The following is a 26608-nucleotide window of genomic DNA, read 5'->3' on the forward strand; positions in this document are numbered from 1 at the left end:
TATGAGAAACCAGACAGCTCAATGAGATTAGCAGTGCTCGTAGCTATCTATATCCACCAGAGGGCACCACAGACATTTCCGGTTTTCTGTGGGGTTGTGTGAGAATGCGAAATCATTTCTATCTGTACTAGCGATGGTTTATATTGGAAGATAGGCCCTCACACAACGATAATCGGGTCATGACGCACTCAGTCGCCATAGCCCTTTGTCACTCGCGTCCTTCCCCCACCACTTGTAGGCGCTCTTTCTGTCCCTATATTGCACTCAATTGCACTTATAAAACGAAGCGGAACATGGGATGCTCATCACCCTTCTCCGCAATATCAGGAGGGGTGTAATTAGGGTCACAAGAACCGTGCTGGCGGTCCCGGCGGGTGTTCTCGCGAGAAAGCAGCAGGCGCAGGATGAGAGCGAGTGTACAGGCGCCGAAGAGCACGCCGGCGCAGATCCACATGCCTTTGGAGAACATAGGCGAGTCCTGCGAGGGAAATAGACGAGCGCCCAGCAGGGGACCGCACTGGCCGATCATGCCAAAGATGGCCAGGCCGACGCCGCGCTTGGAGGAAGAGCCCTGGTTGTCGGTTACCCAAGTGAAGGTGAGCGAGACGGCGGGAAAGACGCCCGCGCAGATCAGGAAGGTGGCAAAGAAGCGCACCGCGTTTGTCGCGACCAGTGCCAGTATGATGTAGCCGGCACCGCCTAGGGCAGCGAAAAAGGAGATAAAGATGGCGCGTTGGCGGACATGGTCGGAGAGAAAACTGGCGCCGATGCAGCAGACTAGGGATGCGAAGTAAGGGATGGCGGAGAATCCCTCGGCTTGCGTCTTGGTGTATCCCATGTGGGATAGAATTGTGGGGAGGTAGGCTGGGAGAGAGCCAAATGCGGTGTTGAGGCAGAAGATAATCCCCGCCTGGAAGTAGTTCTTGTAGTCCTTGAAAGCCGCGAAGGCTTGCTTGAAGTTGACTTTCTTCTCTTGGTCTCGACCCCGGCCGAGGATTGCCCGCTGGCCAATAATTAGGTTTTGTTGCTCGGTGAGGAACGGACTCTCGAAAGGTCCGTTTGGAAGGTAGAAGTAGGCGACAACGGCAAGGATCAAGGTAGGTATTCCCTCTGCGAAAGGTAATTGTCAGAACCTTTACTGTCACGGGAAATGAAGAAAGAGAGAGATAGAAAGCCAACTTACCGATGATGAAAAGCAACTGCCAGTGTTCTATATCTTCGTGGCTGGTAACCACCCCGTAAGCGATGGCCGACGCTAGGGCATTGGCCAGAGGCGAGCAAGCCATGAACAAACCGTATCGCAACCCCATCTCGTGCCGATGGTAAAAAAAGCTCATATATAGAGCGATAGCGGGAACAAACCCGGCCTCGAAAATACCCACCAGAATGCGGCACACGAGCAGGCCGGCATAGCTAGTGGTGGCAGCTTGAATCATGTCCAGAGTACCCCAGCCAAACGCCATGCAAGCTGCCCATAACTGTGCTTGGAGTTAGCGGTATTGTTCGTGTCTGTTCTAAGGATTGATTGAATTCAAGGAAGGCATACCGGCAGTGGAACTACCTTCCAGGCCAGAATTAGCTGTTATAGGATACCATGATATTAGCCAATATCTCGGTTTTTTCCACACCACCGCTCCTGGAAAGGAAGGATTGCCCTACCCAATGAAAGCAAATATAAGCGATATAGTAAACAGTTACCACCATCGAGTACTGAGAGGAGGTGATCCCCCAGGCTTTACCCATACCAGCTGTGTACGCATTGCCAATATTGCCTCTGTCCATATAGGAGCAGAGATATAAGGATCCAAGTCTGTTTTAGTCAGTAAATGCTTCTTCATGTCATTGAATCATTGATCATGAAAGAAGGATATGGACTAACAGAGGAATGAGCACCCAGTCCAGTTTCCTTAGGGCTTGCCGCTCTTCTTCCTTGGTCCAAGCCTGCTCTGGAAGCAGATTTGGGTCACCAGTTTTGTCGACGTCGACGTTCTCCACGCAGTCCACCAGCCCATCTTGCTGAATGTTCTTGTCCATAACGAGAAACGGTGAATTACTGATGAATTTGAACATATACGGTTGTAAGAACCTTTTTGAGAAGATCTGTGGGAGGTTTTTGATGGCATTTGGAATCTAGGGATGTAGGGACTGCCTTGTGGTCTGATCGGTCTGATCGGTGTCGGCATCTTACCGAGCAAGGGCAAGCTGGCCGCCATCTTTCCCCGCGAATGATTTCCCTTTCCTCCGCATTCCCTCGGCTTGTGTGGGGAAGGTCCACCCACAGTATACGAAGAGTGCCGGTCAATTGACCGTTTTCCCGTACCGTTTAGGAGTCGAACCACATTTCCATCGGTGGATAGAGTCTTCGAAATGTAAGTAACCTATTTGCATGAGACTTGGTTCTACGGTGCGTAGTTCTTTACATCTTTGTCACACTATACTGAATCTCTACAGGCATAGAGAAGCAACAGCAGAAACGATGAAACTTCTGGGGGAACAAAAATTACTAGATAACTTCGCTGATACGTTGCCTACTGTTCGTGTGGGCTGAATATTGAATGTTCATATATTCCTATACGCTCCTAGAGCGTCATGAGAATGGCTGGCTGAATGGGGTATCATACGCCAGTTCAGGCACAAACCCACCACCAGCATCATCCATTTGCCAATCAACCCACAAAGATTCCAGGTCCAAATCAGGATCGAGAATGGGCCCCTGCTGCTGCTGTACATAGGAGATGTTGAGAGAGGATAATGACTCGGGTACCATTCTGTCGGCAGCTGAGCCATGCAGGCTGGTCCCCGACGAAACAAACGACGACCCGGGGGAAAATGCGTGATCATGAGTAGATTTATCGAACTGGGACTTCGAAAAAGGCTGGCCTCTCCCTCCGCCTTCTCCTCCCTCCCCTACTCCTACGGGTCCTCCCTTCTCCAGCAAACCGATGGGTAGCTGCTCCTGTCCGTTGGTGGAGGGAGAGGCCTGAGGCTGCTGCATTTGTCCCTTCAACGACCAGCGCTGCCCAATATGCGAATGAATAATCTCGATGCTGCGCCGCATGCCCGGTGTTTGCTTGACTTCCGTCTCCAACATGTGCAATGTAACCGCCAGGCGATCTATCGCCATGTTTGCCAGACCTTTGTTGTTGTGTTGCGCTAGTCGCACATCGATTGTAGCCGCCGTGTACACGCAATAGGAAATTAAATAGCTTTGGAATTCGAAGTTGAATAGTCGGCCATACGCGCGGAAGAGCTCGTTTACGCACATGGCTTGCTCGGTGCACACCACTTGCGCTCGTAGTGCCAGGGAATTGTTCTGCAAATTCGGGTGCCACAACCAGACGAAAAACGGTCGGTAAAGCAAGATTAGTACGGTGTGGCATAATATACTAGCAAGCAATCAGCACATTCAATATTAACGGGTAGTGCAGAGGGGATATCAGAGGCTGTACGTACTTGAGACAGAGAATGTGAGGAGGAACGCAGGACTGTAAGCTTGCCGGGTCTTCAATCTGAAGGGCAGCTGGGAGTTCCTGCCTAAATGCCATCAATTTGTTTTCCAAATCCGATATGACGTTCATTTCGACGTTCCCAACCGGCCCGTTGTAGATAACATTGTAGGTCTCATTGATGATCTGGGAAACAAAAGGTGAGGCGATGATATGTCAATAGGGCTGCGCACGAGAAAAGGAGAGGATATCCCGTGTAATGTCTCTAACCTTAGCTAGTTTGCAGAAATTTATAAAGGTCAATGTACTATGACATTTCGTTGCAGGGTAGATTTTACCAGTCCCCAATAGGTGCGGAGGCTGCCAAAGGTCATCATCGTCGGACAAGTCAACTGGAATATGAGATTGTTGTTAACATGTGAACTGCTGTCCTGGGATCATAACACCTACAAAGCGTGGAAGGGGAAAAGAGCATGTCAGGCAAAGACGGTGATCGTCCTAGGCAAAGACTGATTGATCTGCTGCCGGTCAACAAGCGTCCGCAGTCTTTTTCTTTACTCTTCATCTTTAGCGAGGAATTTCACTCACTTGTCCCACGCATAACAAGATAAAAACAATCGCTTCCGTACTTCCAAATCATCTGGCTCCATTATTTTCGTGAGTTCCGCATCGCTACGCTTTATGTGTAGGCCGAGGTCTGTGAGCATTCGTATTGCCTGGAGACCACGAGTCAACAAAGACTCGAGACAAAAACGGCTGCGGGTTGACATAGGTCCTTACCATGCCCGTATATAGCCATCCTTCGCTACTATTCCCAACTGCGCACTGCCGGCCACCTAAGATCAAGAGTCCTTGAATGGTTGGAATCCGAGGTTTGCTCTGTCTCATCTCTCGAACCAAGAGGTGCAGCGCCTCCCGTAGAAAGAGCTCTCCTCGCTCAAAGGACGCAAACCGTAGATCATCCTCCGGCAGGTGTCGACAGGCATGCGCGAGGATTACATTCAAGAGAAAGGTGGAAAAGTATGGCCCCCCAAGAGCCATGTCGCGGAAGAAACCTTGCAAGAGAGAGGCACGGAACATGTCAGAAGTTTCGTCAGACCAAGCAGAGAGAGGCAGTTGAGTTTGTTCTTCGGAGACCTACAGCGTCGATAGACACAGTTATGCAAAGGAGCTTGCCATGCCCAATACACTTCCAGGAGATTAATACAGATGGTGGGATCCACGTCTGTATAGCGAGGGATATTCTCGTACGCTGTACGCTCCCAAGAGGGCTGAAATCGGGCATTGGAAGACAGCCATCTCTGGTGGTACAGCTCTGTCGCTCGAACCTCCGTCTCCTTTTTCTCCGTCTGTCCATCGAGCACCTCCTTATGCTCCGAGAGACCACGAAACCGCGAGGTGGCGCCAAAATATTGCTGCTCGCATAACCACTTAGCACAAACATGGTCTCTTCGGGAGCAGTGGTGATGGAAATATCTGGAGCTTACTTTTCCATCTGTATTAGTGATGATAACATTATCACCCTCGTAGCGCTCCTGATCCGCCGGTTCAGTATGCGCCTCTGGAGGAACTGGCATCGACAATGCCGACAATGCTACCGGGCCCGTCGTTGTTGCCTGTGTTGGGGTGTTGAGTGATGGCATGTCCGGTTGCGGCTGCGGCTGTGAGGATGAACTGGCAGGGCGACTATCGTGGGCGCCGGTCTCCATGGCAGTGAGCTCCCGGACTCGATCTTCTAGCTCGCGTATTCGGGCCTCTTTGGTGTGCAGCTCCCCGGCCATGTGTAAGGCGGCTGTCGAGTCATTCTTGTAATAACAGCTCGAGTTCGACCGCGCACAGTTTTTGCAGGTTGGCTTGCGGCCATCACATTTCACTTTACGCTGGCGGCAGGCAAGACATGCAAAATTATACTTTCTTCCGGACAGACGGCCACGTGAGTCCATTGTCAAAAAGGGCGTTAGCAGGAAACCATTTGTGACAGACGATACTATGTTTGATGGACAGAATTTGCGGGGAATTTTATGGTATTCTGATTGACTACGAAGTGGTGAGTCCGAATGACTCGGATGACTAATCTCTATGTGGGTAGTTCAATTTTCTCACCCAAGCACATCGATTGTCTTTAACAAGTTCTTTTTCCCTCTCTTTTCTTTTCTGTTTTTATGGTCAGAACTTACTTCTCATGACTAGCTGTTTGAATGCGAGTCTCTCCATGTCAAAGGATTTTCCTATATCCTCCCAGCGATCACAATAAGAGCTACAACTGCAATTGTACCATGTCAAAGGTTCCAGTAATTACCTCCCTTTCCCAGATACAGAGTCTTGTATTGTGGCTTGTGGCATGGGGATAACATCCTCCACAATAACCGGTTGGTAGATACTATGTGTGGGGAAGGGTTAGTCTGGGGCAGACTTGGATCAGGGATTTGGGGTTAGCGCACGGAATCATGCCGAAGGTCTCCATTTATCTAGTAGCCGGAGGAAATGGGGAGTCTCGTAAGCCATCGTGAAGACAAACTTTAACATTAGAAGTACCGTAGTATACGTTCGGCTTCTGAGCAAATGTTCTATTATCGCAGTAACATTCCTCTTGTTCTTTTATCAAATTCAAGAGGTGAAGAGGGAAAGAAAAATGCTCAGAAGATTGCACAGGCATTGGGGGGACTAGCCACTCCGCCAGGCAGATTCAGAGGTTGACTAGTCAGAAGAAAAGTCCAGCGACCCAGCTCCCTGCATGTTTGGCTCAACTCTTCGAGATCCCAACATTCCCCAATTGGCATTCCCCACCCGCTTAGGAAGACCTAAAGTACAGAGAGAGAGAAGTATAAGTCATCGAAATAGTCCAGTCGCTGGTGTCAGAACTTGCTATTGATCAAGCCTTACCTCATGCATACACACGCCCCATGGTTTTGGTGAGGGCCAGGCTTCATAGGCAACAGTGTCACTGGCAACGGCGGCGAATCCATTGTCCCAATGCCATCGGATGGCGGCCTCCGTTGCTTCAACACCACACGAGGCGCGATCATCTCGGCCTCCCAAGTGCCTCTTCTCCACGTCAGTCAGCTTAGAGTACGCATCAGTCCAACCAGTGCGGATCATGAGGACGTCCCCTGGTCTGAAAATGACCTGCTGCTCACGGGCAATGTCCAACAGCTCGTTTAGGCGAATGGGCTGGTTGGTGAAGGGTCGGAGCTCAAACCCCTTTTTAAGCGCATATTCATACCAGTCGAGAAGAACGCCACGGGTGACAATCGGTTTCTGAGCCATATCTAGAAAGCCGATGTTCATTAGATCCGTGTCTCAGCCGCGACGCCTTGGTATATTTCTAATAATTGACTTACTTTGTATACCAAGTTTCTTTGTTGTGGCTATCTCACCCTGAAGCACCCCATTGTAGAATTGCTTCGTCTCAGTGTAGGGATAGTGGCGCAGTCCATCCCAGTGGCTGGAACTTTGAGTGTTGAAATCTAACTGCCCTTCTTGTCAGTAATCCTGCGAATTTCTCATGTTTATAGCCATAGGTAGGGGCAGAAGGAGAGAAGAAAAGCTCACTCACTTCATCGTCGTTTGCGAGGCCTTTAGCGATCAAATTATGCGCACACGGCTTTCGGCGAGGGTTCATTGGCTTGAGGGGTACGTTTAAAGGAAGACTGCACAAAAATGCGTTAACGTTCCACTACACACAAACACGCGAAGTCGCTATACTTGAGATTGACGACGCGGCCTAGCTTGGCTTCGAGCAAAGCTAACTGGGTGACCTCGTTCGTAATCAGATTCAGCGTTCCCAGCTCATCGTCCGGTCCCCAAAGCCCCCAAGCGGATCCTTTGGGGTCTCCCAAGCGCAGGGGCAGCTCGTCAAAGCCTGGAAGACGCATCTCAGAAGCCAGGCCGCGCGTCATGATAGGTAGCTCTTTGGGAGAAATCAGTACCAAGCAGGATTGATGTGGGATGCTCCGAGGCGGAAGAAGAGATACTTTGATAAAAATCCAAAATCCAATGACGAGAGGGTGCATAAATGTTGAAGCCAAGTCAACTACTTGGGAGTAATTGATTGTCTCCGATTTGCCAGCGGCACTTGTGCTCGGTAGGGTTCGGCATGTTGCCATCTGAGCACTGCGGAGTCTCGGTAAGATGCCGAAGCTGCACTCGTCCCAATACATAATAAAGGCACGGGCCCAGAAGATTTTCGATTATGGCAAGGACAGAATAGACCCCGGGACTCCGACATCATGGCAGAGTTCAGTATTCTGACTCCTAATGCCATGCTTGGCTATGGCTACAAACTCGAGCATTTCTGGTTTGGCGTTGAGCAATACTCCCCAAAAGCCATTATCGTCGACAGTGGCTCTACCGATGGCGGCCCCTACAAATTGGGCTTGAATAAGATGACCTGCGGTCGCGACTCATATGTCCGCGATCTAACTCCTATTCTGCAAGCCTGTTTTCACAAGAAAATTCAAGTTCTCATTGGATCTGTGGGCGGAGATGGTAGTGATAAGCACGTCCAAGAAATGTTCGAGATTGTTCGGGAAATCGCCGCCCACGAGGGATTATCTTTCAAAGTGGCGACCATCAATGCAGGCTTCCGACGGGATCTACTTACACATCGCATCGTCAACAACAAGGTGTCGCCCTGCGGTCCCGTGGAAGAATTGACGGTTGAAAGTGTTGATCGTGCCATTGACCTCGTCGCCCAGATGGGTTCAGAACCGTACGTCCATCCCTTTCCTCATGTATCCCCTGCTCACCAGGTACCTCGTTTCACAGCTTCACGGAGGCCCTGAAGAGCAACCCCGATATCATTCTGGGCGGTCGTTGCTACGATCCGGCTCCCTTTGCCGCCTTTGCCATGCATCATGGAGTGCAGCCAGGCGTTGCATGGCATATGGGGAAGATCATGGAGTGTGGAGGCATCTGTGCCATACCAAAGGGACGGTCAATGATTGCAACTATGCGCCCCGACTCTTTCGATCTCACGCCTTTGGCACCTCGCGAACGTTGCACTCCTCTGTCAGTCGCTGCTCATACCCTATACGAGAAAACGTGTCCCGACCGTCTGCCGGGACCCGGAGGTGTCCTTTGTCTGGACCATGCATCTTACGAGCAGCTGACCGAGAAGACAGTCCGAGTTCGTGGCGCTGAATTTTTCCCGACTCCGGTTTATCAGGTCAAGCTGGAAGGCGTCGAAAAACTCGGATACCGGACAATCTTCATTGGAGGGATTCGAGACCCGATTTTGATCGATCAAATCGATTCTTTTCTGGCCGACGTGCGCGCGTATACTCGGAACCTGTTCCCCCAGCTCGATCAGTCGCCGCAGTGCCAGCTGATCTTTCACTTCTATGGCCGCGATGGCGTGATGGGACCGATCGAGCCCGCGGCGGTGGCGGGCCATGAACTGGGTATCTTGGGCGAAGTGGTGGCCCCGTCCCAGGAGCTTTCCTACACCATCGCCAACAATGCCCGAGCCTCTATCCTTCACATGCCCTACAAGAACCAGGTCGCGACCACAGGAAACTTTGCTTCCCCTCTCTCGCCACATGAAACCAATGCTGGCCCCGTGTTTCGCTTCAATGTCTATCACTTGGTCGACTTGAAGCCGGGCGAAGAGACGAACCTGTTCCCCGTGGAGCTGAGGACTATTGACAGTGTCCCGACTGCCCCAAATCGCGTGTGCCCCGGTCTGACCGACGGTGACCGGGAACGGCTTGCAGCCGAGCCCCTAGAGCCCTTATCCTCCAAATCAATCCCCAACCGTACCTGCCAGATGCTGGACATCGCCAAAATTATCCGTTCCAAGAACTCTGGTCCGTTCGAGTTGACATTCGACATTATGTTTGACACCAAAGAGGCGTATGAGCGGGTCAAGAACGCATATGTCTTGACGAACAGCCGAATCATGAGATTGTACCGCCTCCAAGAAGAAGACATCATTACCAACATGTTCTTCGAGCCTGCTCTCGCCTGGAAATGTACTATTCGCCGCCCCTGGGAGCAGGGAACCGTAGGGGAGAGAGACACCCTGGGAACGCAGCAACATGGGCCCTTGCTGACCATCACCGTTCCTGGGGACGACGAGACGCCCTTTGCAGACCGCTCTCACTTTTCGGCCAAGGATAGTGTCAACTACCTATGGAACACTCTCGGCCTCCCAGCGGGTGTCCCAAACGACCGGCTTCAGCTGCCCGGACAAGGTCTAGGCCTTCCCTCATCCTTCAAAGTTGCCCACCTCGCTCAGGCTTCGATTGGGCTCTCCGCCCTACTTGCCGCCCAGATATACGCCCTTCGCAGCGGCTCCGCCGTCCCCGCCGTCTCAGTTCCCCTGCAACATGCGGCCATCGAGTTCAAATCTGAGCGCCTGTACACCCTAGACGGCAAGCCGGCACCGTCGCCCTGGGGCCCCATCGGAGGACTCCACAAAACAGCTGATGGCTACGTTCGCGTGCACGACTCGTTCCCCAACCACCGGGACGGCGCAAAAGCCCTGGTTGGATGCCCCCCAGATGCCGACCGGGCGCAACTCGCATCGCGGCTTGTAAGCTGGCGTTCGGTGGATGTGGAGGCGGCCGCCTTCGATGCGAAGTTGGTTATCTCCGCTCTGCGCAGCTACTCGCAATGGGACGTGCTCCCGCAAGCCCGTGCCGTCAGCGACTTTCCAATTACCCTACGGAAGCTGTGCGATGGACCAGTCGGGCTGCCCGCGACCATGACCTCTACGAGGCCGGACAAGTGTCTAAGGGGCCTCCGCGTACTGGAGCTCTCGCGTGTCATCGCTGCCCCGCTATCTGGCAAGACGTTGGCGGCGCACGGTGCCGACGTTCTCTGGGTCACCAGCCCCAACCTCCCCGATCTCCCGACAATGGACCGGGACTTTGGCCGTGGGAAGCGCACCATCCAGCTAGATCTGACCACTGAGGCGGATCAGGCGGAGCTCGACCGACTGCTGGTCGACGCCCATGTGTTCACTCAAGGCTTTCGGCCCGGCGGCCTCGCGCAGCGAGGCTACTCCCCCGCGGCCCTTGCCCAACGCTTCCAAAACCGCAATATCATCTGCGCCAATATGTCCGCCTACGGACCTGAGGGCCCTTGGGCCAACAGGCGTGGCTTTGATTCCCTCGTCCAGACCTGTTCCGGCATGAACGTCTCCGAAGCGGAGCACTTCGGCGCCGGCGAGGCCGCCCGACCCACCCCCTGTCAGGCTCTTGATCACGCTGGCGGCTACTTCCTCGCCGCCGGTATCCAGGCGGCCTTGTACAAACAAGCTACCGTGGGCGGCTCTTGGCAAGTCGATGTCTCCCTGGCCGGAGTCATGAAGTACCTGCGCTCGCTCGGCCAGTTCGATGGCCGCTCTGGCTTTGAGACCGCAGACTACCAATGCACCAACGATGTTCCCCCACAGTTTCTCGAGACACGCGATACCGCATTCGGGCCCATGGTGGCTGTGCGCCATTCCGCGGCTATTGATGGTGTCGCCGTAGGCTGGGACTTTATGCCGAAGCCGTTGGGCTCGGATGAGAAAATGTGGATCTGACGTGGGTATATGCTAAAGTTTGGGACTGGTTTCGAGGGAGGCATCTGAACAGCCACATTCTCTGTTTATTTGTGCTCAGTCAGTACTTTGGCCTGCTAATCTCTTCTCGTCCTTTTGGCAATATACGCTCTGCGTGTGGCGGTTCGGCAACTGTCTCGACCATTTTACTAGTACTATATGTATGACCTCTCAAGGTGTGAGGATAGGACTTTGTCTTAGACAATTATTGTATCTTGAAGACTGTTATAATTCGATCCTATCTCCATCTCACCAATCCAGTTCTTAGATATCCACCATTATAAGCAGATTTCGTTTCCCCAGCTTTCCCCCCCATTCCGTCTTTATAGTGAATGGTCTAAATAGTCGATGAAACTTGTACAATCGAAATGCCTCTTTGAACGACTCACAATATCAAAAGACCCTGAAAATCACCCAGGCCCATTAGCCCCTTGGTATCCTACCTTCGTTTGCAACCCTATCACAGGTCTTCTCATACTCCCCAAATCACCTCATCCATACGCAGACAGTAACACGCTCCACCCCCCCTCACTACCATCAGCAGCTTTAAAGCAGATCCCTGTATGACGTATACCGACGGCATTCATCAACCCTTCTTCACACCCTTCCTGTTCACAATATCATCTAAGTCATATACCACCAACCAATCACCATCCGGCTCATACTCCGGCAATTTGATATCCGGATTATGTCGATTAATGCCCCTAGCGAACAGCAGCCGAGCATATACAGGACCAAACACGAAGGTTGTTTCCCCGGTCACACTGTTCTTGATTTCGGCCGTGGCCTCAATCTCGTCAATAGCAATGTACTCGTCTGGTTGCGGCACGGAGGCCTTCTCAAGTTGTAGTTTAATATGCTGCGCCGTCTCAGGGTCGAACCGGGTGTCGATGAAGTATAGAGTGTTACGACCGGCTGCAGCCACGTAGGGAGTATCTGGCGCCACAATTCGACGGCCCAGAGAGGTTTCAATCACTTCTGGGACGTAGCTACTACTCCGGTATTCCTCTTGGAAGGTCGGAGAGCCTTCACATGGTCGAAATGGGTTCAGAAGCATGGTGATCAGTAGCAGTGGGAAGAGCATTGTTGGGATTTGGGGATGGAAAAATGGAATTGAAAAGGGGGAGCGTATTTACTTTAAATGCTATATACCTGTGCCCTACGAATTTAATGTCAGTTCTAGGATTCTCTCGGTGGCTTGAAAGTTCAGGTTCATGGCATTGGGGGAGTATGAGACCCTGCATGATCACGCGCTAAATACTTGGTGTTAGGTCCGATTGTCAAAGCCACATCAGGAAGGTTTGGCCACTTCAATGGTACGATGATGCTAGCATTACAGACCCGGGGATGCCGGAATGAGGTGTTGTTTGGTAAATGTTGCTGCCTACGTTGGGTTGCGCTTGTCGTGGTGATTACTGACAGGGACTGGAGAGTTTGATGTACCCTATAGGCCGAAGATATAAAAAATAACAAGGGTTCATTCTAATACGCAAGCCGGGTGGGGTATAAACTGGGATTCTATTGGACATTTCTGTACAAATCAAAAGTCATGGAACAATATTGGATCAGGCGCAGGAATTCATGATTAAAAAGAATTTTCGATAAAGATGCTTCCCGATAAATATTTACCCTTTTTCAATACATGGAGCTGAAAGATACTTCCGAGGAGCTAAACTGTGAGATTAGCCTTTTAAGACAAATCCTAGTGGGATAGTGTGTGATAAACAAGTGCTGGTTTGGTGATTGTATTAGTCCCTAAGGTTATATTATCTCATATTCCCGCCGGGGCTCCGAAGGACTGACAAGCATGGTTATCTGTTGTCTCACTCCTGTTCCCTGTACTACAGGCCTTTAAGACTGTCTGGGCCTGTTTCACTAAGCTAAGCTTTGATAATCAATATCTGGTATTTACCTTGTAGACCCTGAACCCCTTCCCCTCCCCGGGCCTTGAGATCCCTATCCGTAAATCCCGCACCTATTGCCCCCAACAATTTCACGGCCCTGGACCGCCACAAGTAAGGGTATGAATACTATTCGCGCAGGGATATTGCCTGCGTGTGGAAGAGAGCATGTGCGTGAATGCAGGGGAGGGTCTGTGTGTCATTTGTCTTGTTGATCTCGCGCTCTGACTCGCTTGAGAAATTTTTTTGGGTTCAGGGCTGTGGAATAAGGCGGGTTCCGCCGCACCTGGGAACCTGATTAGGTGGAGGTAGGTTTGTTTTTTTTTTTTTTTTTTTTTTTTTTTTTGGCGAGGATTTCGAGGGTATGCGAAGAGATCCTGATCTTTGAAAACGATTTCTAGGTAGCATTCTCGAGATCTCAGGTAAGGATCGAAATTGGACTACTGGAATTTCTGTCCATATTAGCAAATGGACATAGGTAAACAGCTACTGTTCTGGCAATTGATTGAGTATAGGATACAGAGCCAAATTGGTATTCCGACAAATGTGCTTATCGTCTAACCTGCAACTCCATCATTAAGCCTTCCTTGATCTCAACGACTATGAACTGACGCTGTTGGATACGGTCCCTAGTAGTATGTAAATGCTTCTGGGCAGGGCAAGCACTTCTTAGTAGACCTTGGTAGGTCAGGGCCGTCAAGTTGGAGGAACACCAATAGTGCAATATAAAGACCAAAAGTTTCTTCGACGCTACTGCAGCCATAGTCACACCCAGTAGACCAACCAGGGAGAGGAAACAGGGCGGGCATCATTATCCATCCATTTTGTTGGCTAAGCTTCGTAGAGACCTTTACGCAGTGTGCGCTGGCGAGGCTGACATACAGCCCAATGCCTTGGCGCTGGCAGGATTGAGCAAGGGAGTACAACCTGGGACATTACAGATAGTCAATATATACCATGCTGCGGCTTCATGTTATTGATTATACACCGGAGTATTATTAGTGGGTGTCTTTCGTAGTTCAACTACATATATACTCAGTGGGTTTACTTAGCTATGTTGTGATAGTGCAACTGTTCTTGTCAACTTAGCGCCTTCTAAGCACTTAGTGCGGCTTCGAAAGCTATCAATGTATTGCAATGACCCGGTGGAGCCTAAAGATAGTGGTGGCAATAATGCATAGCCTTTTCTACGAAAGCTCGTATAACTTGGGCTGCGAGGTCTGGGATCTAGATCTCCAGTATGAAGTTTCTTAAGCTCGTAAACATATTCTTTGACAGAATTCAATCCACACTAAGCTTTTACGAGAGAATACCAAGTTTATTTAGTTAGATCATCATTCGATCTGACTAGTCCAATATCTAAGCTAGAGCATAGGATGCCTCCCAGATCCGGGTGGTAATCGGGTGATCCTTGGGGAAACTAAGCAAATATAGGAAGTCTTATCCGCAAGGTTTATTTTGACTCTATCTTGGTAAAGTATTAGAGTCAGTAATCATATATTACTGTTTGACCATTCTGAAATCTTACATAGATCATGTCAACCTTCGTCGTGTCAGAACAAACAAAAAATGGTATCGATGATAAAATAGATCCAGAAGAGGTTCATAACATAGAGTTTGTTGTTTATATATTTCCTTCCACTTCCAACGAGTTATATTTGGTATTTTGGGTCGTCAAGCGCTTGGTACTCCATATTCAAGCAGCCTCAACCAAATAACAAGATGCCAGTCCTGATCGTTAGCCATAGGATCAGCTACATTAGCTGACTCGCCGTTAACTGCCGAAGGATAGACAAATGCGCACGTTGCCGATCCTCCCGGAAAAAAATTGACCATATTAGATCGGAGGATCTGTAGAGCAATATCATCTGTTTGCTTGGTTCTCAGCTCCCCAGGAAGGCGGATAAGTGCTTGGCTAGTCAACGCACTCCAGTAATGAGGAAATACGTCGCCCCACTGACGACGGAGGCCAAACCAATAATCATCCCAGTGGCGGTTAGCGATTTGGTAGAGCCGAGCATGTGGCTGGGGCCCGGAGAAGGCCATGAGCCAGTTAAGACGCTCCTGCGTCTCGCCCAGCAGCGTGGCGTTTCTAGTCAAATTATATGTGTCTGCGACCATCTCGACCAGAGGTTCCACGATAGACTGCTCATAGCTTACTTCGGATGCCGGGAGATCGCGTCCATCGTTCACGAAGCTCATAGTTGTATCGACAAGTTTTCTTTTGTACGTGATACTTTCGTTGTACCGTCCGAGTTTGTCAAGGCTGTCGCAGAGTTCTAGGATGGCTTGGGAAAAGAAGATGATTGGTGCTTCCTGCACCTGTCCGACTTCGAATGCTCTATTGAGTAGCGTCACTGCGGTGTCGATGTTTGTGCTATTGCCGAGCCATTTGTACCGGTCGTTGAAAAACATTACAAGCCATATGGCGTCGTACGGCCGCTGAGTTTGGGTGCATCCAGTGCAACGGCGAGTATTCCCTTCAGCGTCGAATAGAGAGGTGCTGGCAAACTCGACCCAGTTTCTCAAGGGAATATCCACTGTTTCAGATGAAATATATCCGTGCATCGCTGCTAATTGGAGAAGTGTAGGCATGGCAATTCGCTCCGATCCATCCCCCCAGTCGTCCCACGTGCTTGACACAATCGTAGTGAGGTTCTCAGTGTCAATGGCAACAAAAGCAGCATTGAGGGGGGCCGGACGCTGCACCGGCCGCTGGTGTTCTAGGATGTAGTGGGCCCTCTCTCGCACAACAGTTTCGAGCGGCAGGTGAAATGAAATCTCCGTCCGGGAATCGCCAATATCGACGTTGTAGGTGCCTGGTGAACTTGCACTGAGTGTGTAGCTACTTCCTCGTCGCCTAACATTCAGACTCGAAGATGACGAAGTCGGTTTGATCTCTGAATCAACGGTGATTTCTTGGTCTAAAGGGGCTGAGTATGCTGAGAAGGTTGCTGGAGGTTTCGTAGCTTCAATGAAGTCGCTGGCATTGTCGTAGAAACCAATTTCCCACTCCAGAACGTATGAATCTCCGGGGTCGATCTGGACCACTGGTTGACCACCAAAACCATTGGGGTCCCTCTTGGCGTCCGTGACTTGAAGAACTATGTGTCCTCGGACGTCAGAGCTGGTAGATGACTCAATAGAATAGCTCCATAAATGGCCCTTTCGAACAATAAGGCCTAGTGATCGGCCCTCGCCCGACATAGGTTCAGCTAACGCCCACGCCCACGCACCACCGGTAAAAACATGGGCATTCACGGCAGATGTCAGAGACCAGAGGGCTGTGTCATAAAGGTCGTTAAAGGGGGTCTGTATGTGTAAACCTGTTACGGTGATCCTCTCAGGCGAGGTATTCTCGAATATGTACGTTTCCGTGAGGACCCGCCCAGGGGACCGTGTGATTCTCAGTCGTAGGCCATCATCAAGGGGGATGTTGTAAGGTCCAGTGAAGTTGTTGTACGGAATATGATCCAGATTCCAGGACCCGTCTCCAGAATCAGTGGAAATAGTACCTGCTCCCCATGCATGACTGCGCGTGTGGAATGTTGCTGTCGTTTCATTTAGAAGAAATTCTCGTTGAGGGCTTGCTCCATCAACAAATTGGACGATGGCGCTGGAATTCGAATACAAGAGAGTATGCCCGGACGAAAATATATAAGAATGATTGGACGCTTCAGCAATTACACCGATAGGTATCACGACAAGGAAATATAGTAATAACCACATTTTGTACCCCTGCAAAATCCAATAGAACAAAGTATGGGGAGCTCCGAGATACCTTGTAATACTGGGTTTTCCTTTCTTATGAGAATCTCTTCACCCAACAGAGCTCGGACTCAATTAACCCGACGGCGTTCTATCTTTCAGAAGAGGGGGTTGTCAGGGTTCGATAACCTCGGCCGGGAATGTAATAGAGAGGATCAACACTCCCCGGCCAATGAGATATTTTGCCACCTCAGACTAAATAGTATTCTTCGGTTTGCCAATGGAATCAATGTAAATAGCGCAATAGGCTTAGTTTCCGCTTGCAATGCTCAGAATCCGGGCTGCCGTGCCTGTCATTACCCGATTTAGCAATAGTGTAGTATGTTCTGACATCCTAAGATGCCACCAGTCAGATAGATGCATCCTAGGAACAAGATATTGAAGGATTCGCTTGTGATTAGTACTATAGGCTACTATACAAAGACTAACAGACATTCGGAAGCGCAGCTGAACTCGACTCGGGTGAATCTTGTTCCAAGCGAGGATCGTAGGTGCATGCCGTCGCATAACATCTTCAAGGGAGTAGACCACCTAAGCCCTAGCGACACAAGTGCTGAGTCTTGACAACTTGATAGATTCTTCACGAACTTTAGGCAGCTTAGGAAGTGTCTAGTTAGCATGGGGAGGCGACTGGTTGTCGTCATGAACCTTGGACTTTTAGGATCATCAGAGCTATGCACATCAGCCAGTCGCCGAAGTTCAATAGAAAGAACTACGGATTTGCTGAGATAACACCATCTTCTCGAAGAGGATATTAGAGCCACGAAGTATGATTGGCTGAAGCTACTGTATTGAAACCGTTTCCGCGAATTCATGGTTCCATGTCTGGTCTCTACAGCATTAAACTTGAGACTCCAGATTCAAAAGCTTCATATGACATTGAGTGCGGGGTTCTCATTCCGCATAAGTACAAGGAAAGTCTATTTACAGGATTTGATAGTTTAAAGTGTCTAATACGAGATATCCCCAGAATAAGATTTGGCTTGGTTGGCTCGGGAGCTTAATCGGTCCCGGTCTTTTGAGTGACCCCGCGATCTGCCCGCAGACGCACCTTTGCATCTAGTGATAGGCTAGATCATCAGGCTGAACGAATAAGTTGCGAGAATATCAATCATGTTCTATCATTTGGTCATGGTGAAAATGTAATTACCCAGGTGGCTTCTGACACCTCCACAGCTCTGTGCCTCGCTGCAATCAAAAGATCATGATGACACTGGAATACGAAGAGGGCGTTGTTGGGTATAAAGTATCGCGATGCCTTCAAGTCTTGGCCTCGTACTGGTACTGCATGCGGCTTGAAAATGTAATCGAAGGCGTGAGGCGACTTGTAAATTAGCTCAACCTACATGATACTATCGGGATTTTCGTGTTCGGGGTTACTTTTCGGGCTACTGTCAGCTGTGCTTGGCTGTTGAGTTTCTCTATGACCTTAACTTCCCTAAGTATTAAGGTTGGTATTCCGTCTATAGCCTGCAGAGATATACATATTACTGTTGAACGACTGGTAGCTTACAGTTCTTCAAAGTTTAGAGCACCGGGGGTATGTGATGATGGCCAAGAGTTCTAAGCTAGTCTAGACTATGCCGCCTTCATTTGAGCAGCAGGATCACGAAGCATTCCATCGTCCCTCTAAAGATAGTAGGTAGGAACTCAAGTATAAATTCATCCTAAAACCCCCACGATATACGCCCACTTAAATTAAGTACATTGATTTCTATTCAACCTGGATCCCACAGGAATATTTTGGTGCGGAACTTCAACAACTCCTCGATCGACCAACATGCCTGACATTCGCGGCACCACCCTCACTCCCTCAACTTCCAAAATCGACTACCTCGAAGCCTTACGGGAGGCTGTTGGCTCAAGAGGCCTGAAGACTCTCGCCCCTGACAGTGTCGACAGTCCCGAGCTCCAGAACTTGCGGCAGTCCCTCGCCAATTCCACTGCGACCGCACCCGGACGGTATACCTGTTCGTCCGAGAAGCCTATTCCCGTTACCATCAGAGGCATCAACAATCGCGCAACTCTCCAAGGTGGATTCAAAGGTGTGATTCCGCGCTGGAAACCCGACAATCCACCACAGCCCATTAATTTTGCTGCGTTTGCAAACGGTTACCCACGCCCCGGTCTCGCTCTACTCGCTGCGAATGCGCTCAGGGATGCCGCAAATGACTGGAACAAACTTGACCTAGGGGTGAAGTTCGAGTGGGTGGAGGATATCAATAAAGCGTCATTTGTCCTCTCCTATGCGGGAAACCAGGGGGGTGTGCTCGCGCAGGCATTCTTCCCGAACGAGGACGATCTCAGTTATCTGAATGTGTACTCGGCTGCATTCCAGCCGGGTACAATCCAGTACTTGAAAAATATCTTCTTGCATGAGCTCGGGCATGTGTTGGGTCTTAGACACGAGTTTGCACCGGAACTTGAGGATACTAAGGATGATTATAGCGTTCAATTCGGTCCTCGGAATCCTTTGTCGGTGATGGGCTATGAATTTCCACCGCAGCTGCAGACTACTGATAGGGATAGTGCTCAGGCCTTTTATAGATTTCCGGGAAGTGGGCTTGGTTGGAAGGAAGCACATGTTCCGCCGTCGAAGAGAAAATTGTTGCCAATCAAGGATTGTACAGCCAGATGAGTAGGTCTGTGAAGGGGCGAAAAGTTGTTTGTTTTGTATCTAATTTCGGTATTCATGGATAGTTTGAAATACAAGATCTAATGTTGCACTTAATCGGTACACTCCTTGGTTCCACTTCGTTAAATTTCTGTGTATGAAGTCCCGTAGATGTTGAGAGTTGAAGACTCTGTGTCTGAGCTAATGAAGCCATGACTTCGTGCAAGTACCTTTCCATGGTACCTATGTGAGATCAGAATATTATCATTGCAATAATTTCCGCCTGCTCATCTGTATAGAATAGATAATTTATCGGGCCTGTCATCAATGGGAGTGAGGTTATTTACCAGTAACTTGCCAGTTAACGCACGTAGAATCACCTTTCATGTGACAACGAGACACAGAGAGGCCTGAACTTCCTTCAACTAGTCCATTTCGCTATCTCCATCCCATTCTGTATATTTGCATTGACGTGGCCTGTCGCAATAAGACTCCGGAGGACGTGAATGCATCTACCCTTGATTATTGGTCATTCTTAGTTAGTAGACTACAACAATATATGGACAGCATTCTATGAATGTTTGGCCCCGTGGGTTCGTCGATGGAACCTGTTTGTGGGAAATAACATGTAACCCATACAGGGTTGCTAATGTTCTTGCTGGCGTAGAGAACATATCTCTCTGGCGATCGATAAGGGGCACGATCACGCGAGCAATATATCTAAAAGTCTGGTTACACTGTTATAGGTCGGTTTATAAGCGTTCGTCAAGCCACTATGTCGCCATTCCGCGAGTCTAAATTGAGATAAGCCAATGAGTAGGATGACAGGCTAGGGCCATTGCCTTTAGCTCTTGAATGATTGGTTTGAAGTTTAGGTTGACAGTTGACTAGGTGCTCTGCTAAGTGCAGATGGAATATCCCTAGCTTCCGACCGATGCAGATGTAGGGTTGAGATCCTTCTCATGACTCAGCGATATTATGAATCAGCTATTGAAAAGGCAGCATTGTGTTTCACAAAGACATCTGGAGATCCTGGTGCACGGAATCTTGCAGAGTTGTGCAAAAGTGGAGTAAGATAAGCTGGTGGAGAAGGCGGCCGACCAGCACGGTCAAGGCAGGTGTCACCCCCAGTCCTTCCCATCCATCAACATCCCATTGAGTTTACTGTCAGGCATCTCTTTCACCGCATGAAAGCAGACGATAAGGAAGAAGACCCACTATTCTGCATTCTCGTGCCCAAAACCCGGTTTTTGCTATCCCCGCATGGGTAAGGGATGTGGCGAAGGGGGTTGCAACATCCAGAAGTTTCGACTGGCGCCCGGGCTACCACTTACTTAACCTCATCCACAACCACCCACGGAATCTTCCTCCCGTGTTTGCCGCGACAACACTGAATCACAGACGTTATCAATGTCTTTGGTGCAGCACGTTTCTGTCATCGAAGGTGTAGATCGGGAGCCTGAACATCAGGATGATAGCACCATTGCGACCGCGGTGACTGGTGAGCCTTTCGCTCCGATCCATCGCAAGATCAGCTACGACGTCCTCCAGCCTCCACCTGCCCCGGTCGAAATAGTTGGGACTCCTGCCTACAAGGTTTCGACCGCAAAGCGACTGGGTAAGTCAATTGAGATAATGTAATTAAACAGTAGCTTTCTGACCCGTTCTAGCCCAGGTTATCGTTACTATACTTGCCTGTTGGTTCGCGGCAGGCGTGGTCTTCGGATTTGCTGCCTTGAAGCCGGTTCTGGTCGCAGAGGGTGTTTATCGAGATTTGTGTACAGAAGACGAATTACGCGACGGAGTGGAAGTCTGCTCCGAACAGGATCTAAGGTGAGTCCTCAAGTCTGACCTAGCTGAGCTAGTATTGACTTTTGCAGGTTGAACTTATTTTTTACCATCGGCTCCATCACAGCCAATGTGTCTGCCCTTCCGGTCGGCACTATCCTCGATCGCTATGGATCACGTATCTGTGGCTTTGCCGGCTGCCTGCTACTTGCGCTTGGTAGCTCGCTGATGGCATACTCCTTCTCCCAGCCACAGTTCGATGGCTACATGGCGGGGAATTTCTTCCTCGCACTGGGAGGTACATTCATCTTTGTGCCTTCTTTTCAGATCGCAAACGCCTTTCCCAAGTATGCAGGTACGATCGTCGCTCTTGTTACTGGCGCCTTCGATGCGTCTGCAGCGGTGTACCTTTTCTATCGTCTGGTCTACGAGATGACCAATGGATCCTTTGATCCTGGGAAGTTCTTCCTAAGCTATACCGTAGTGCCTGGTTTTATTCTTGTTGCGTTGATTACGCTCATGCCGTCACAAGACTACCAGGGTACGCATCAACTCGAAGTAAAAATCGAAAAAGCAGAAGACGCTACGCGCGATATACATGACTCGGACGACGATATCGAGAGCGACACGGAGCTACGACGTGTCCGGAGTGAGCGCGCTGAGCGACGCCGAAATAAGATGCGCAAGATTGCCAAAGTGCTGGGAGACAAGGGGGAGCGGAAAGAACGGGAGCAACGAGAAGAGGATCGCCATATTGCAAGCGCCGTCTGGGGGGCGCTCCACGGCCAGCCTGCCCATAAGCAGATGGCCACACCGTGGTTCATCCTGATTACCTTGATGACGGTCTTGCAGATGCTGCGAATGAACTACTTTATTGCCACCATCCGCGCTCAGTACGCGTATATGCTCGACTCGGATGAACTCGCTGTTCAGATCAACAGCTTCTTCGATGTTGCCTTGCCGGTTGGCGGGATCATTTCCACGCCCTTCGTGGGGCTCCTCCTTGACCACATCAGTGTACCTGCTGTACTGGCTATCATTGTGGTTCTGACGACGGTGATCGGTATCCTGAACTCCGTACCTGTTCTGTGGACAGGATACGTGACCGTTACATTGTTTGTTTTGCTGCGACCACTCTACTATTCGGCCATGTCGTAAGTATACCCATCCACTATTCTCTATGGAGCTACTGCTTATTGTTCCAAATAGTGACTACGCGACAAAGGTGTTCGGATTTGCCACCTTTGGCAGAGTCTATGGGACCATCATCTGCGTGTCGGGAATGGTCAACTTTGCCCAATATGGACTCGATGCGTTGACTCATGGTCCCTTTGATGGGAATCCCATTCCAATCAATATCTTCTTTGCCATCGCTGGCTTTGTGGTAGGAACCGCGCTGGTATCGTTTGTGTACGTGGCCGGGCGGCGACTACGGGCACGGGAGCAGGAACTGGAGGAGGATGAGGAACGACAGCGGTTGATTCGGGAGGAGAGCGACGAAGAGGATTACGAGGATTGATTGGGGGTTGTCAATATGTTTATTTCGTATATGTTACGAGATGGATACAGTGGGAGTATGGTGCATGGTGTACATGGCGCATGCTTGTCCTTTGATGAAGCTTACCGTGGCTTTACAGGGTAATTGTGTTCATAACGGGTACGATATTAATAGTCTATTGTAATGAGAAGCACAAAGTACGGCTCCACAGACATATTAGAGGATCATACGATGAGGGAGCATGGTTCGATTAAGGTTTGAATCCGTCCGTATACTTCTTGATGGCATGTAGGATGACATCTATGCTTCATAGGGAAAAGAGTAACTATAGCATCGAAGTATCTTGCAGTACTACCTTTCCTCTTCCTGGTTACTTTCCTCTTACTTCATTTCTGTCTGCTTATCTTCCGAAACCAAATATACGCAGTCCTCCTCGCAAATATCTACACCATCTCTCCACTCTTGGCAAGCGGCAGAGACATCCGCCTGACCAGACGAATCCACGTCAGATGTCCCCATCATCCTATTGATCAGATGGGATACAAAGTAACAATGTAGTCACAATACCAATAATAACCCAATCCTAATCATCAGAATAGTATACACAAGTATAATCATCAGTAACTGTCAAAATACCTGCTCCGTTCCTGCCCTGCCGGCGTCGTCATCATGACGTAGCCATCCGGCGGCCCGCGCTCCACACCAACAACCATACCATACATTCTACTTACTACTTACTTACACTTGCGCTTGCTTCATCCTCATTCTTTCTTTCTATGTGTACATTCTTAATCCTTAATATATACATACATAGTAGTTGCTGAAGCAGCAGAGTCTTCTATTATGGCCTCCATATCCATCAACGCCCCCGGCGCAACCGGCTTCATCTACAACAACGCCAACCTCGGCACCGCCCGCGTCTGCGTCTCCGCCGAAACTCCCGACTTTGACACCGAGACGCTGCGCGCCTGGGCCGACGAGGGGTTTGATGTTGTCTATGCGCCGTATAATAATGGGGGGAAGGAGTATGAGGCGCGGTTGAAGTCAGTTAAGGATGGGTTGGGCGTGGGGGATAATTATGCTGTTATTGGTGAGGACCCTACTCTATACTACTCTCCTATATGTCATTTAAGTGAGATAGGAGTAGAGTTAACTGTTGGGGTTTGTGGTGTATAGCATTCGGCGACGCCGCATCCTACTGTCTCGACTACTACCTCAAATCGACAAACTGCAGCCGTCTCGCCGCCCTCATTGCATACTATCCCACTACGATCCCTGATACGCGTTCGCGGTTCCCGTTCTCGGTGCGCGTATTGACGCATCTTGCTGGGAATACGGTGGACGTGGTGACTATCCCGACGGTTATTGGGCTGCAGGGGAAGAGACATCGCTCGACGAAACAGATCAACCCTGGTATTGGGACGGGGGAGAGGTTGCAGATCGGCTGGCCGGCGTTCACGTATGAGTCGGCGCAGCCGGGGTTCGCGGAGCATGATCTGGAGGAGTTTGATCGGTTGGCGTCGGATTTGGCGTTTAGTCGGACATTGCAGGTGCTGAGGAAGGCGTTTGGGAAGGATTTGGATTTGGAGAATAGGTGGGAGGAGCAGCTTGAGGGTGAGTTCATACCTTTATACTTGGTAGGTAGCTATTGGGACTTAAGGGCTAATTAGTACAGCGCGCTTCTTCTCCATGAACCTTACTGGAACTATGGAGCCGTACGTCGGTCATCTCAACCCGACGCTTACATGCACACCAACCATGAGCGGTGGTATCGGGACACATGCGCTGCGTCGCTTCTATGAACAGCACTTTCTGCGCAAGTTGCCTCCGTCGATGCGTCTGCGGTTGATTTCTCGCACTGTGGGGGCGGATCGTATTGTTGATGAGCTGTATGCCTCGTTTGAACATACTCAGGAAATACCCTGGATGCTGCCGGGTGTTCCGCCGACGAATCGCCGGGTCGAGATTGTGCTAGTTAGCATCGTCAGTCTGCGCGCGGGTAGACTGTACTCGGAACACATGTACTGGGACCAAGCCAGCGTGTTGGTGCAGGTCGGACTCCTGGATCCGAAGTTCATACCGGACGGGACACCACAGGGCGTGGACAGATTACCAGTTGTTGGACGCGAGGCTGCCAGACGCATCGTGGAGGAAGATCCCGAGGCCGAAGGCCGGGATTACCATAACCGGTTGATCCGCCGGGCGAAGGCTAAGCGCGGGAAGGACAAGCCGGTCGAGGAGTCAGGGACGGAGATGGCGAAGAGTGATACAGAGAAGGTAAAGAGTAAGCCGGCTGGAGAGAGTAAGGGGAAGACGGTGCAGAGGGAGCAGAATGGTAATGGAGAGGATGCCTTGGAGAATCATGGAGCGGAGGCGGATGAGAAGGAGAAAGACGCAGAGAAGAATGGCGAGGAAGAGAAGCCGGTTAATCCGGCTGCTGCTACAGTGGAGGACACGAAAAGCGATGAATGAGCGTGTATACCCTGCATAGTATGTTTGAGTGTTTTGTGTGTTTAGCTTGCATTTGGATTTCACCTCTTTGCCAATTTCAATCAATCTCATATCACATCTATAATACCACCTCACTGCTAGTATATAATGAGGGTATACTACCACCCCTTCCAAGGAACCCACGTCTCCCTAACCACATCCTCCTCATCAACAACATAATACACGAAATGCTGCGCGGCCGTAATACACGCATGCTGACAATGCAACATGACCTTCTGTCCGACGTGAAACACATCCTCCACTTTCTTCCCTTCCCCATCCCCCGCTCCTCCAGACAATAACCCCAAAATACCATGCTCCTGCGACATCCTCACCACCCCCCACTCAGGCCTCTCAACTAGCCTCCCAAACCCCGGCACCGCGCTCGTCTCCTTCGACAGCGCCACCGTCCCGGCATTGATCAGCGCCTCGTTGCGACGCGGATACACGCTGCATACTTCGGCCAGCACGCGGACAGCCAGATCTGCGGGGGTGATTAGATCGGTGCTGAGTTGTTGGAGGTCATTTGTTGGGTAGTTTCCTATACCGGTATTATTAGCTTCGCATTGTAATAGAGGATAGAATAACATACCAGCATGAACCTCCACATCGACATCCACATCACCATTCACATTCCCCTCTTCGGCTAACAAATGCTTAACCTGCCGAACAACATGCGCTGTAGGCGTTGATCCAATCGAAACGACCACCTTCCTCTTCTTCCCACCACGGTTCTTAATCAGCTTAACACCCCGCAACACACCCGAAACTTCACTCCCCAACGCCCTCCCCGCCTCTTCCTCCCCCTTGGCAGAATACGAATGTCCCGCGTGGCAGTAGAACCCATACAATTCCACCGCGCTACTTTCCTCCACAGCGCGCACTAACTCCTCCAATTCGGGCCCAGAGTCAGGGGAGTACACGTCTACGCCTGCGCGGCGCGATCCGACATCTAGCTTGATGAAGACCGGCCAGGGAGAAATACCATCTGAGATGGAGTTGTTGAATGATTCGATGATGGGGATGTGTTGAGGTGAGTCGATCAGTAGGAGGATGTTGAGATTCGGGTGGGATTTGCGCATGGAGTGGAGATGGGGTAGGGCGGAGGGGTAGATTGGGAGGCCGTAGAGGGCCTTTGTTTTATTTTGGTTGTTGGGTTAGATTGTGGGTTGGAGATGGGGATTGGGGACGGGGTAGGGTATACCTCGTCGAGGATTCCCTCCTCTGCTAAGGGGAGCACGCCGCGGAGTTCGCTGAGGGTGGAGACGATGAGGCCGCGGTGGAGGCCGTTGGAGAGCATGAGGCGGGTTATTTCGAGGGTCTGTTTGGGTCATATGAGTTTGTGATGCTTAGGTATAAGAGGGAATGGTGGGACACCTTTAATGTCTTTACATGGGGACGGAATGATAATCCCAGCTCTTGTACATCTTGTTGTAGTCGGTTAATGTTTCTCTCCAGCACGGGTTTGCTGAGGACTAGAGATGGGGTTGGGAGGTCGCGGACTGGACGACCAATGAAGGATGTGTGGGATTGGAGGGAGAAGTCCATTTCGAC

At 50.3% G+C, this 26608-nt stretch overlaps 10 protein-coding genes across 10 annotated transcripts; 4 read left to right on the forward strand and 6 right to left on the reverse strand.

The window, feature by feature from the left end:
- Nucleotides 1-274: 274 nt before the first annotated feature.
- AtWU_00709 (putative permease of the major facilitator superfamily) lies at nt 275-2034 on the reverse strand (the record flags this gene model as incomplete). Its single annotated transcript, XM_035495824.1, has 5 exons — nt 275-1110; nt 1184-1478; nt 1547-1579; nt 1660-1810; nt 1880-2034. 5 exons carry the CDS (start codon nt 2032-2034, stop codon nt 275-277), a joined length of 1470 nt encoding a protein of 489 aa, XP_035351717.1.
- Nucleotides 2035-2587: 553 nt separating this feature from the next.
- AtWU_00710 (nitrogen assimilation transcription factor nirA) lies at nt 2588-5389 on the reverse strand (the record flags this gene model as incomplete). Its single annotated transcript, XM_035495825.1, has 8 exons — nt 2588-3386; nt 3454-3632; nt 3717-3838; nt 3897-3964; nt 4035-4162; nt 4227-4501; nt 4588-4861; nt 4934-5389. 8 exons carry the CDS (start codon nt 5387-5389, stop codon nt 2588-2590), a joined length of 2301 nt encoding a protein of 766 aa, XP_035351718.1.
- Nucleotides 5390-6082: 693 nt separating this feature from the next.
- Nucleotides 6083-7345, reverse strand: AtWU_00711 (putative cyclase; the record flags this gene model as incomplete). Its single annotated transcript, XM_035495826.1, has 5 exons — nt 6083-6247; nt 6330-6715; nt 6788-6917; nt 7003-7096; nt 7152-7345. 5 exons carry the CDS (start codon nt 7343-7345, stop codon nt 6083-6085), a joined length of 969 nt encoding a protein of 322 aa, XP_035351719.1.
- Nucleotides 7346-7675: 330 nt separating this feature from the next.
- Nucleotides 7676-10977, forward strand: AtWU_00712 (CAIB/BAIF family enzyme; the record flags this gene model as incomplete). Its single annotated transcript, XM_035495827.1, has 2 exons — nt 7676-8157; nt 8214-10977. The coding sequence occupies 2 exons, from the start codon at nt 7676-7678 to the stop codon at nt 10975-10977; spliced, it is 3246 nt and encodes a 1081-aa protein (XP_035351720.1).
- Nucleotides 10978-11581: 604 nt separating this feature from the next.
- Nucleotides 11582-12052, reverse strand: AtWU_00713 (ankyrin repeat-containing protein; the record flags this gene model as incomplete). Its single annotated transcript, XM_035495828.1, has 1 exon — nt 11582-12052. The coding sequence occupies one exon, from the start codon at nt 12050-12052 to the stop codon at nt 11582-11584; it is 471 nt and encodes a 156-aa protein (XP_035351721.1).
- A 2518-nt stretch (nt 12053-14570) lies between these two features.
- AtWU_00714 (amino acid permease family protein) lies at nt 14571-16625 on the reverse strand (the record flags this gene model as incomplete). Its single annotated transcript, XM_035495829.1, has 1 exon — nt 14571-16625. One exon carries the CDS (start codon nt 16623-16625, stop codon nt 14571-14573), a length of 2055 nt encoding a protein of 684 aa, XP_035351722.1.
- Nucleotides 16626-18444: 1819 nt separating this feature from the next.
- On the forward strand, nt 18445-19302 carry AtWU_00715 (zincin; the record flags this gene model as incomplete). The annotated part of the gene is made up of 1 exon (XM_035495830.1): nt 18445-19302. The coding sequence occupies one exon, from the start codon at nt 18445-18447 to the stop codon at nt 19300-19302; it is 858 nt and encodes a 285-aa protein (XP_035351723.1).
- Nucleotides 19303-20688: 1386 nt separating this feature from the next.
- AtWU_00716 (putative MFS transporter) lies at nt 20689-22585 on the forward strand (the record flags this gene model as incomplete). The annotated part of the gene is made up of 4 exons (XM_035495831.1): nt 20689-20896; nt 20949-21111; nt 21159-22220; nt 22276-22585. 4 exons carry the CDS (start codon nt 20689-20691, stop codon nt 22583-22585), a joined length of 1743 nt encoding a protein of 580 aa, XP_035351724.1.
- An 822-nt stretch (nt 22586-23407) lies between these two features.
- On the forward strand, nt 23408-25036 carry AtWU_00717 (dienelactone hydrolase; the record flags this gene model as incomplete). Its single annotated transcript, XM_035495832.1, has 3 exons — nt 23408-23654; nt 23741-24178; nt 24240-25036. The coding sequence occupies 3 exons, from the start codon at nt 23408-23410 to the stop codon at nt 25034-25036; spliced, it is 1482 nt and encodes a 493-aa protein (XP_035351725.1).
- Nucleotides 25037-25173: 137 nt separating this feature from the next.
- AtWU_00718 (alanine racemase domain-containing protein) lies at nt 25174-26602 on the reverse strand (the record flags this gene model as incomplete). The annotated part of the gene is made up of 4 exons (XM_035495833.1): nt 25174-25595; nt 25647-26187; nt 26259-26375; nt 26432-26602. 4 exons carry the CDS (start codon nt 26600-26602, stop codon nt 25174-25176), a joined length of 1251 nt encoding a protein of 416 aa, XP_035351726.1.
- Between the last annotated feature and the right edge of the window lie 6 nt (nt 26603-26608).

Source organism: Aspergillus tubingensis (assembly GCF_013340325.1).
Source record: "Aspergillus tubingensis WU-2223L DNA, scaffold_2, whole genome shotgun sequence".
Taxonomy (NCBI): Eukaryota; Fungi; Ascomycota; class Eurotiomycetes; order Eurotiales; family Aspergillaceae; genus Aspergillus; species Aspergillus tubingensis.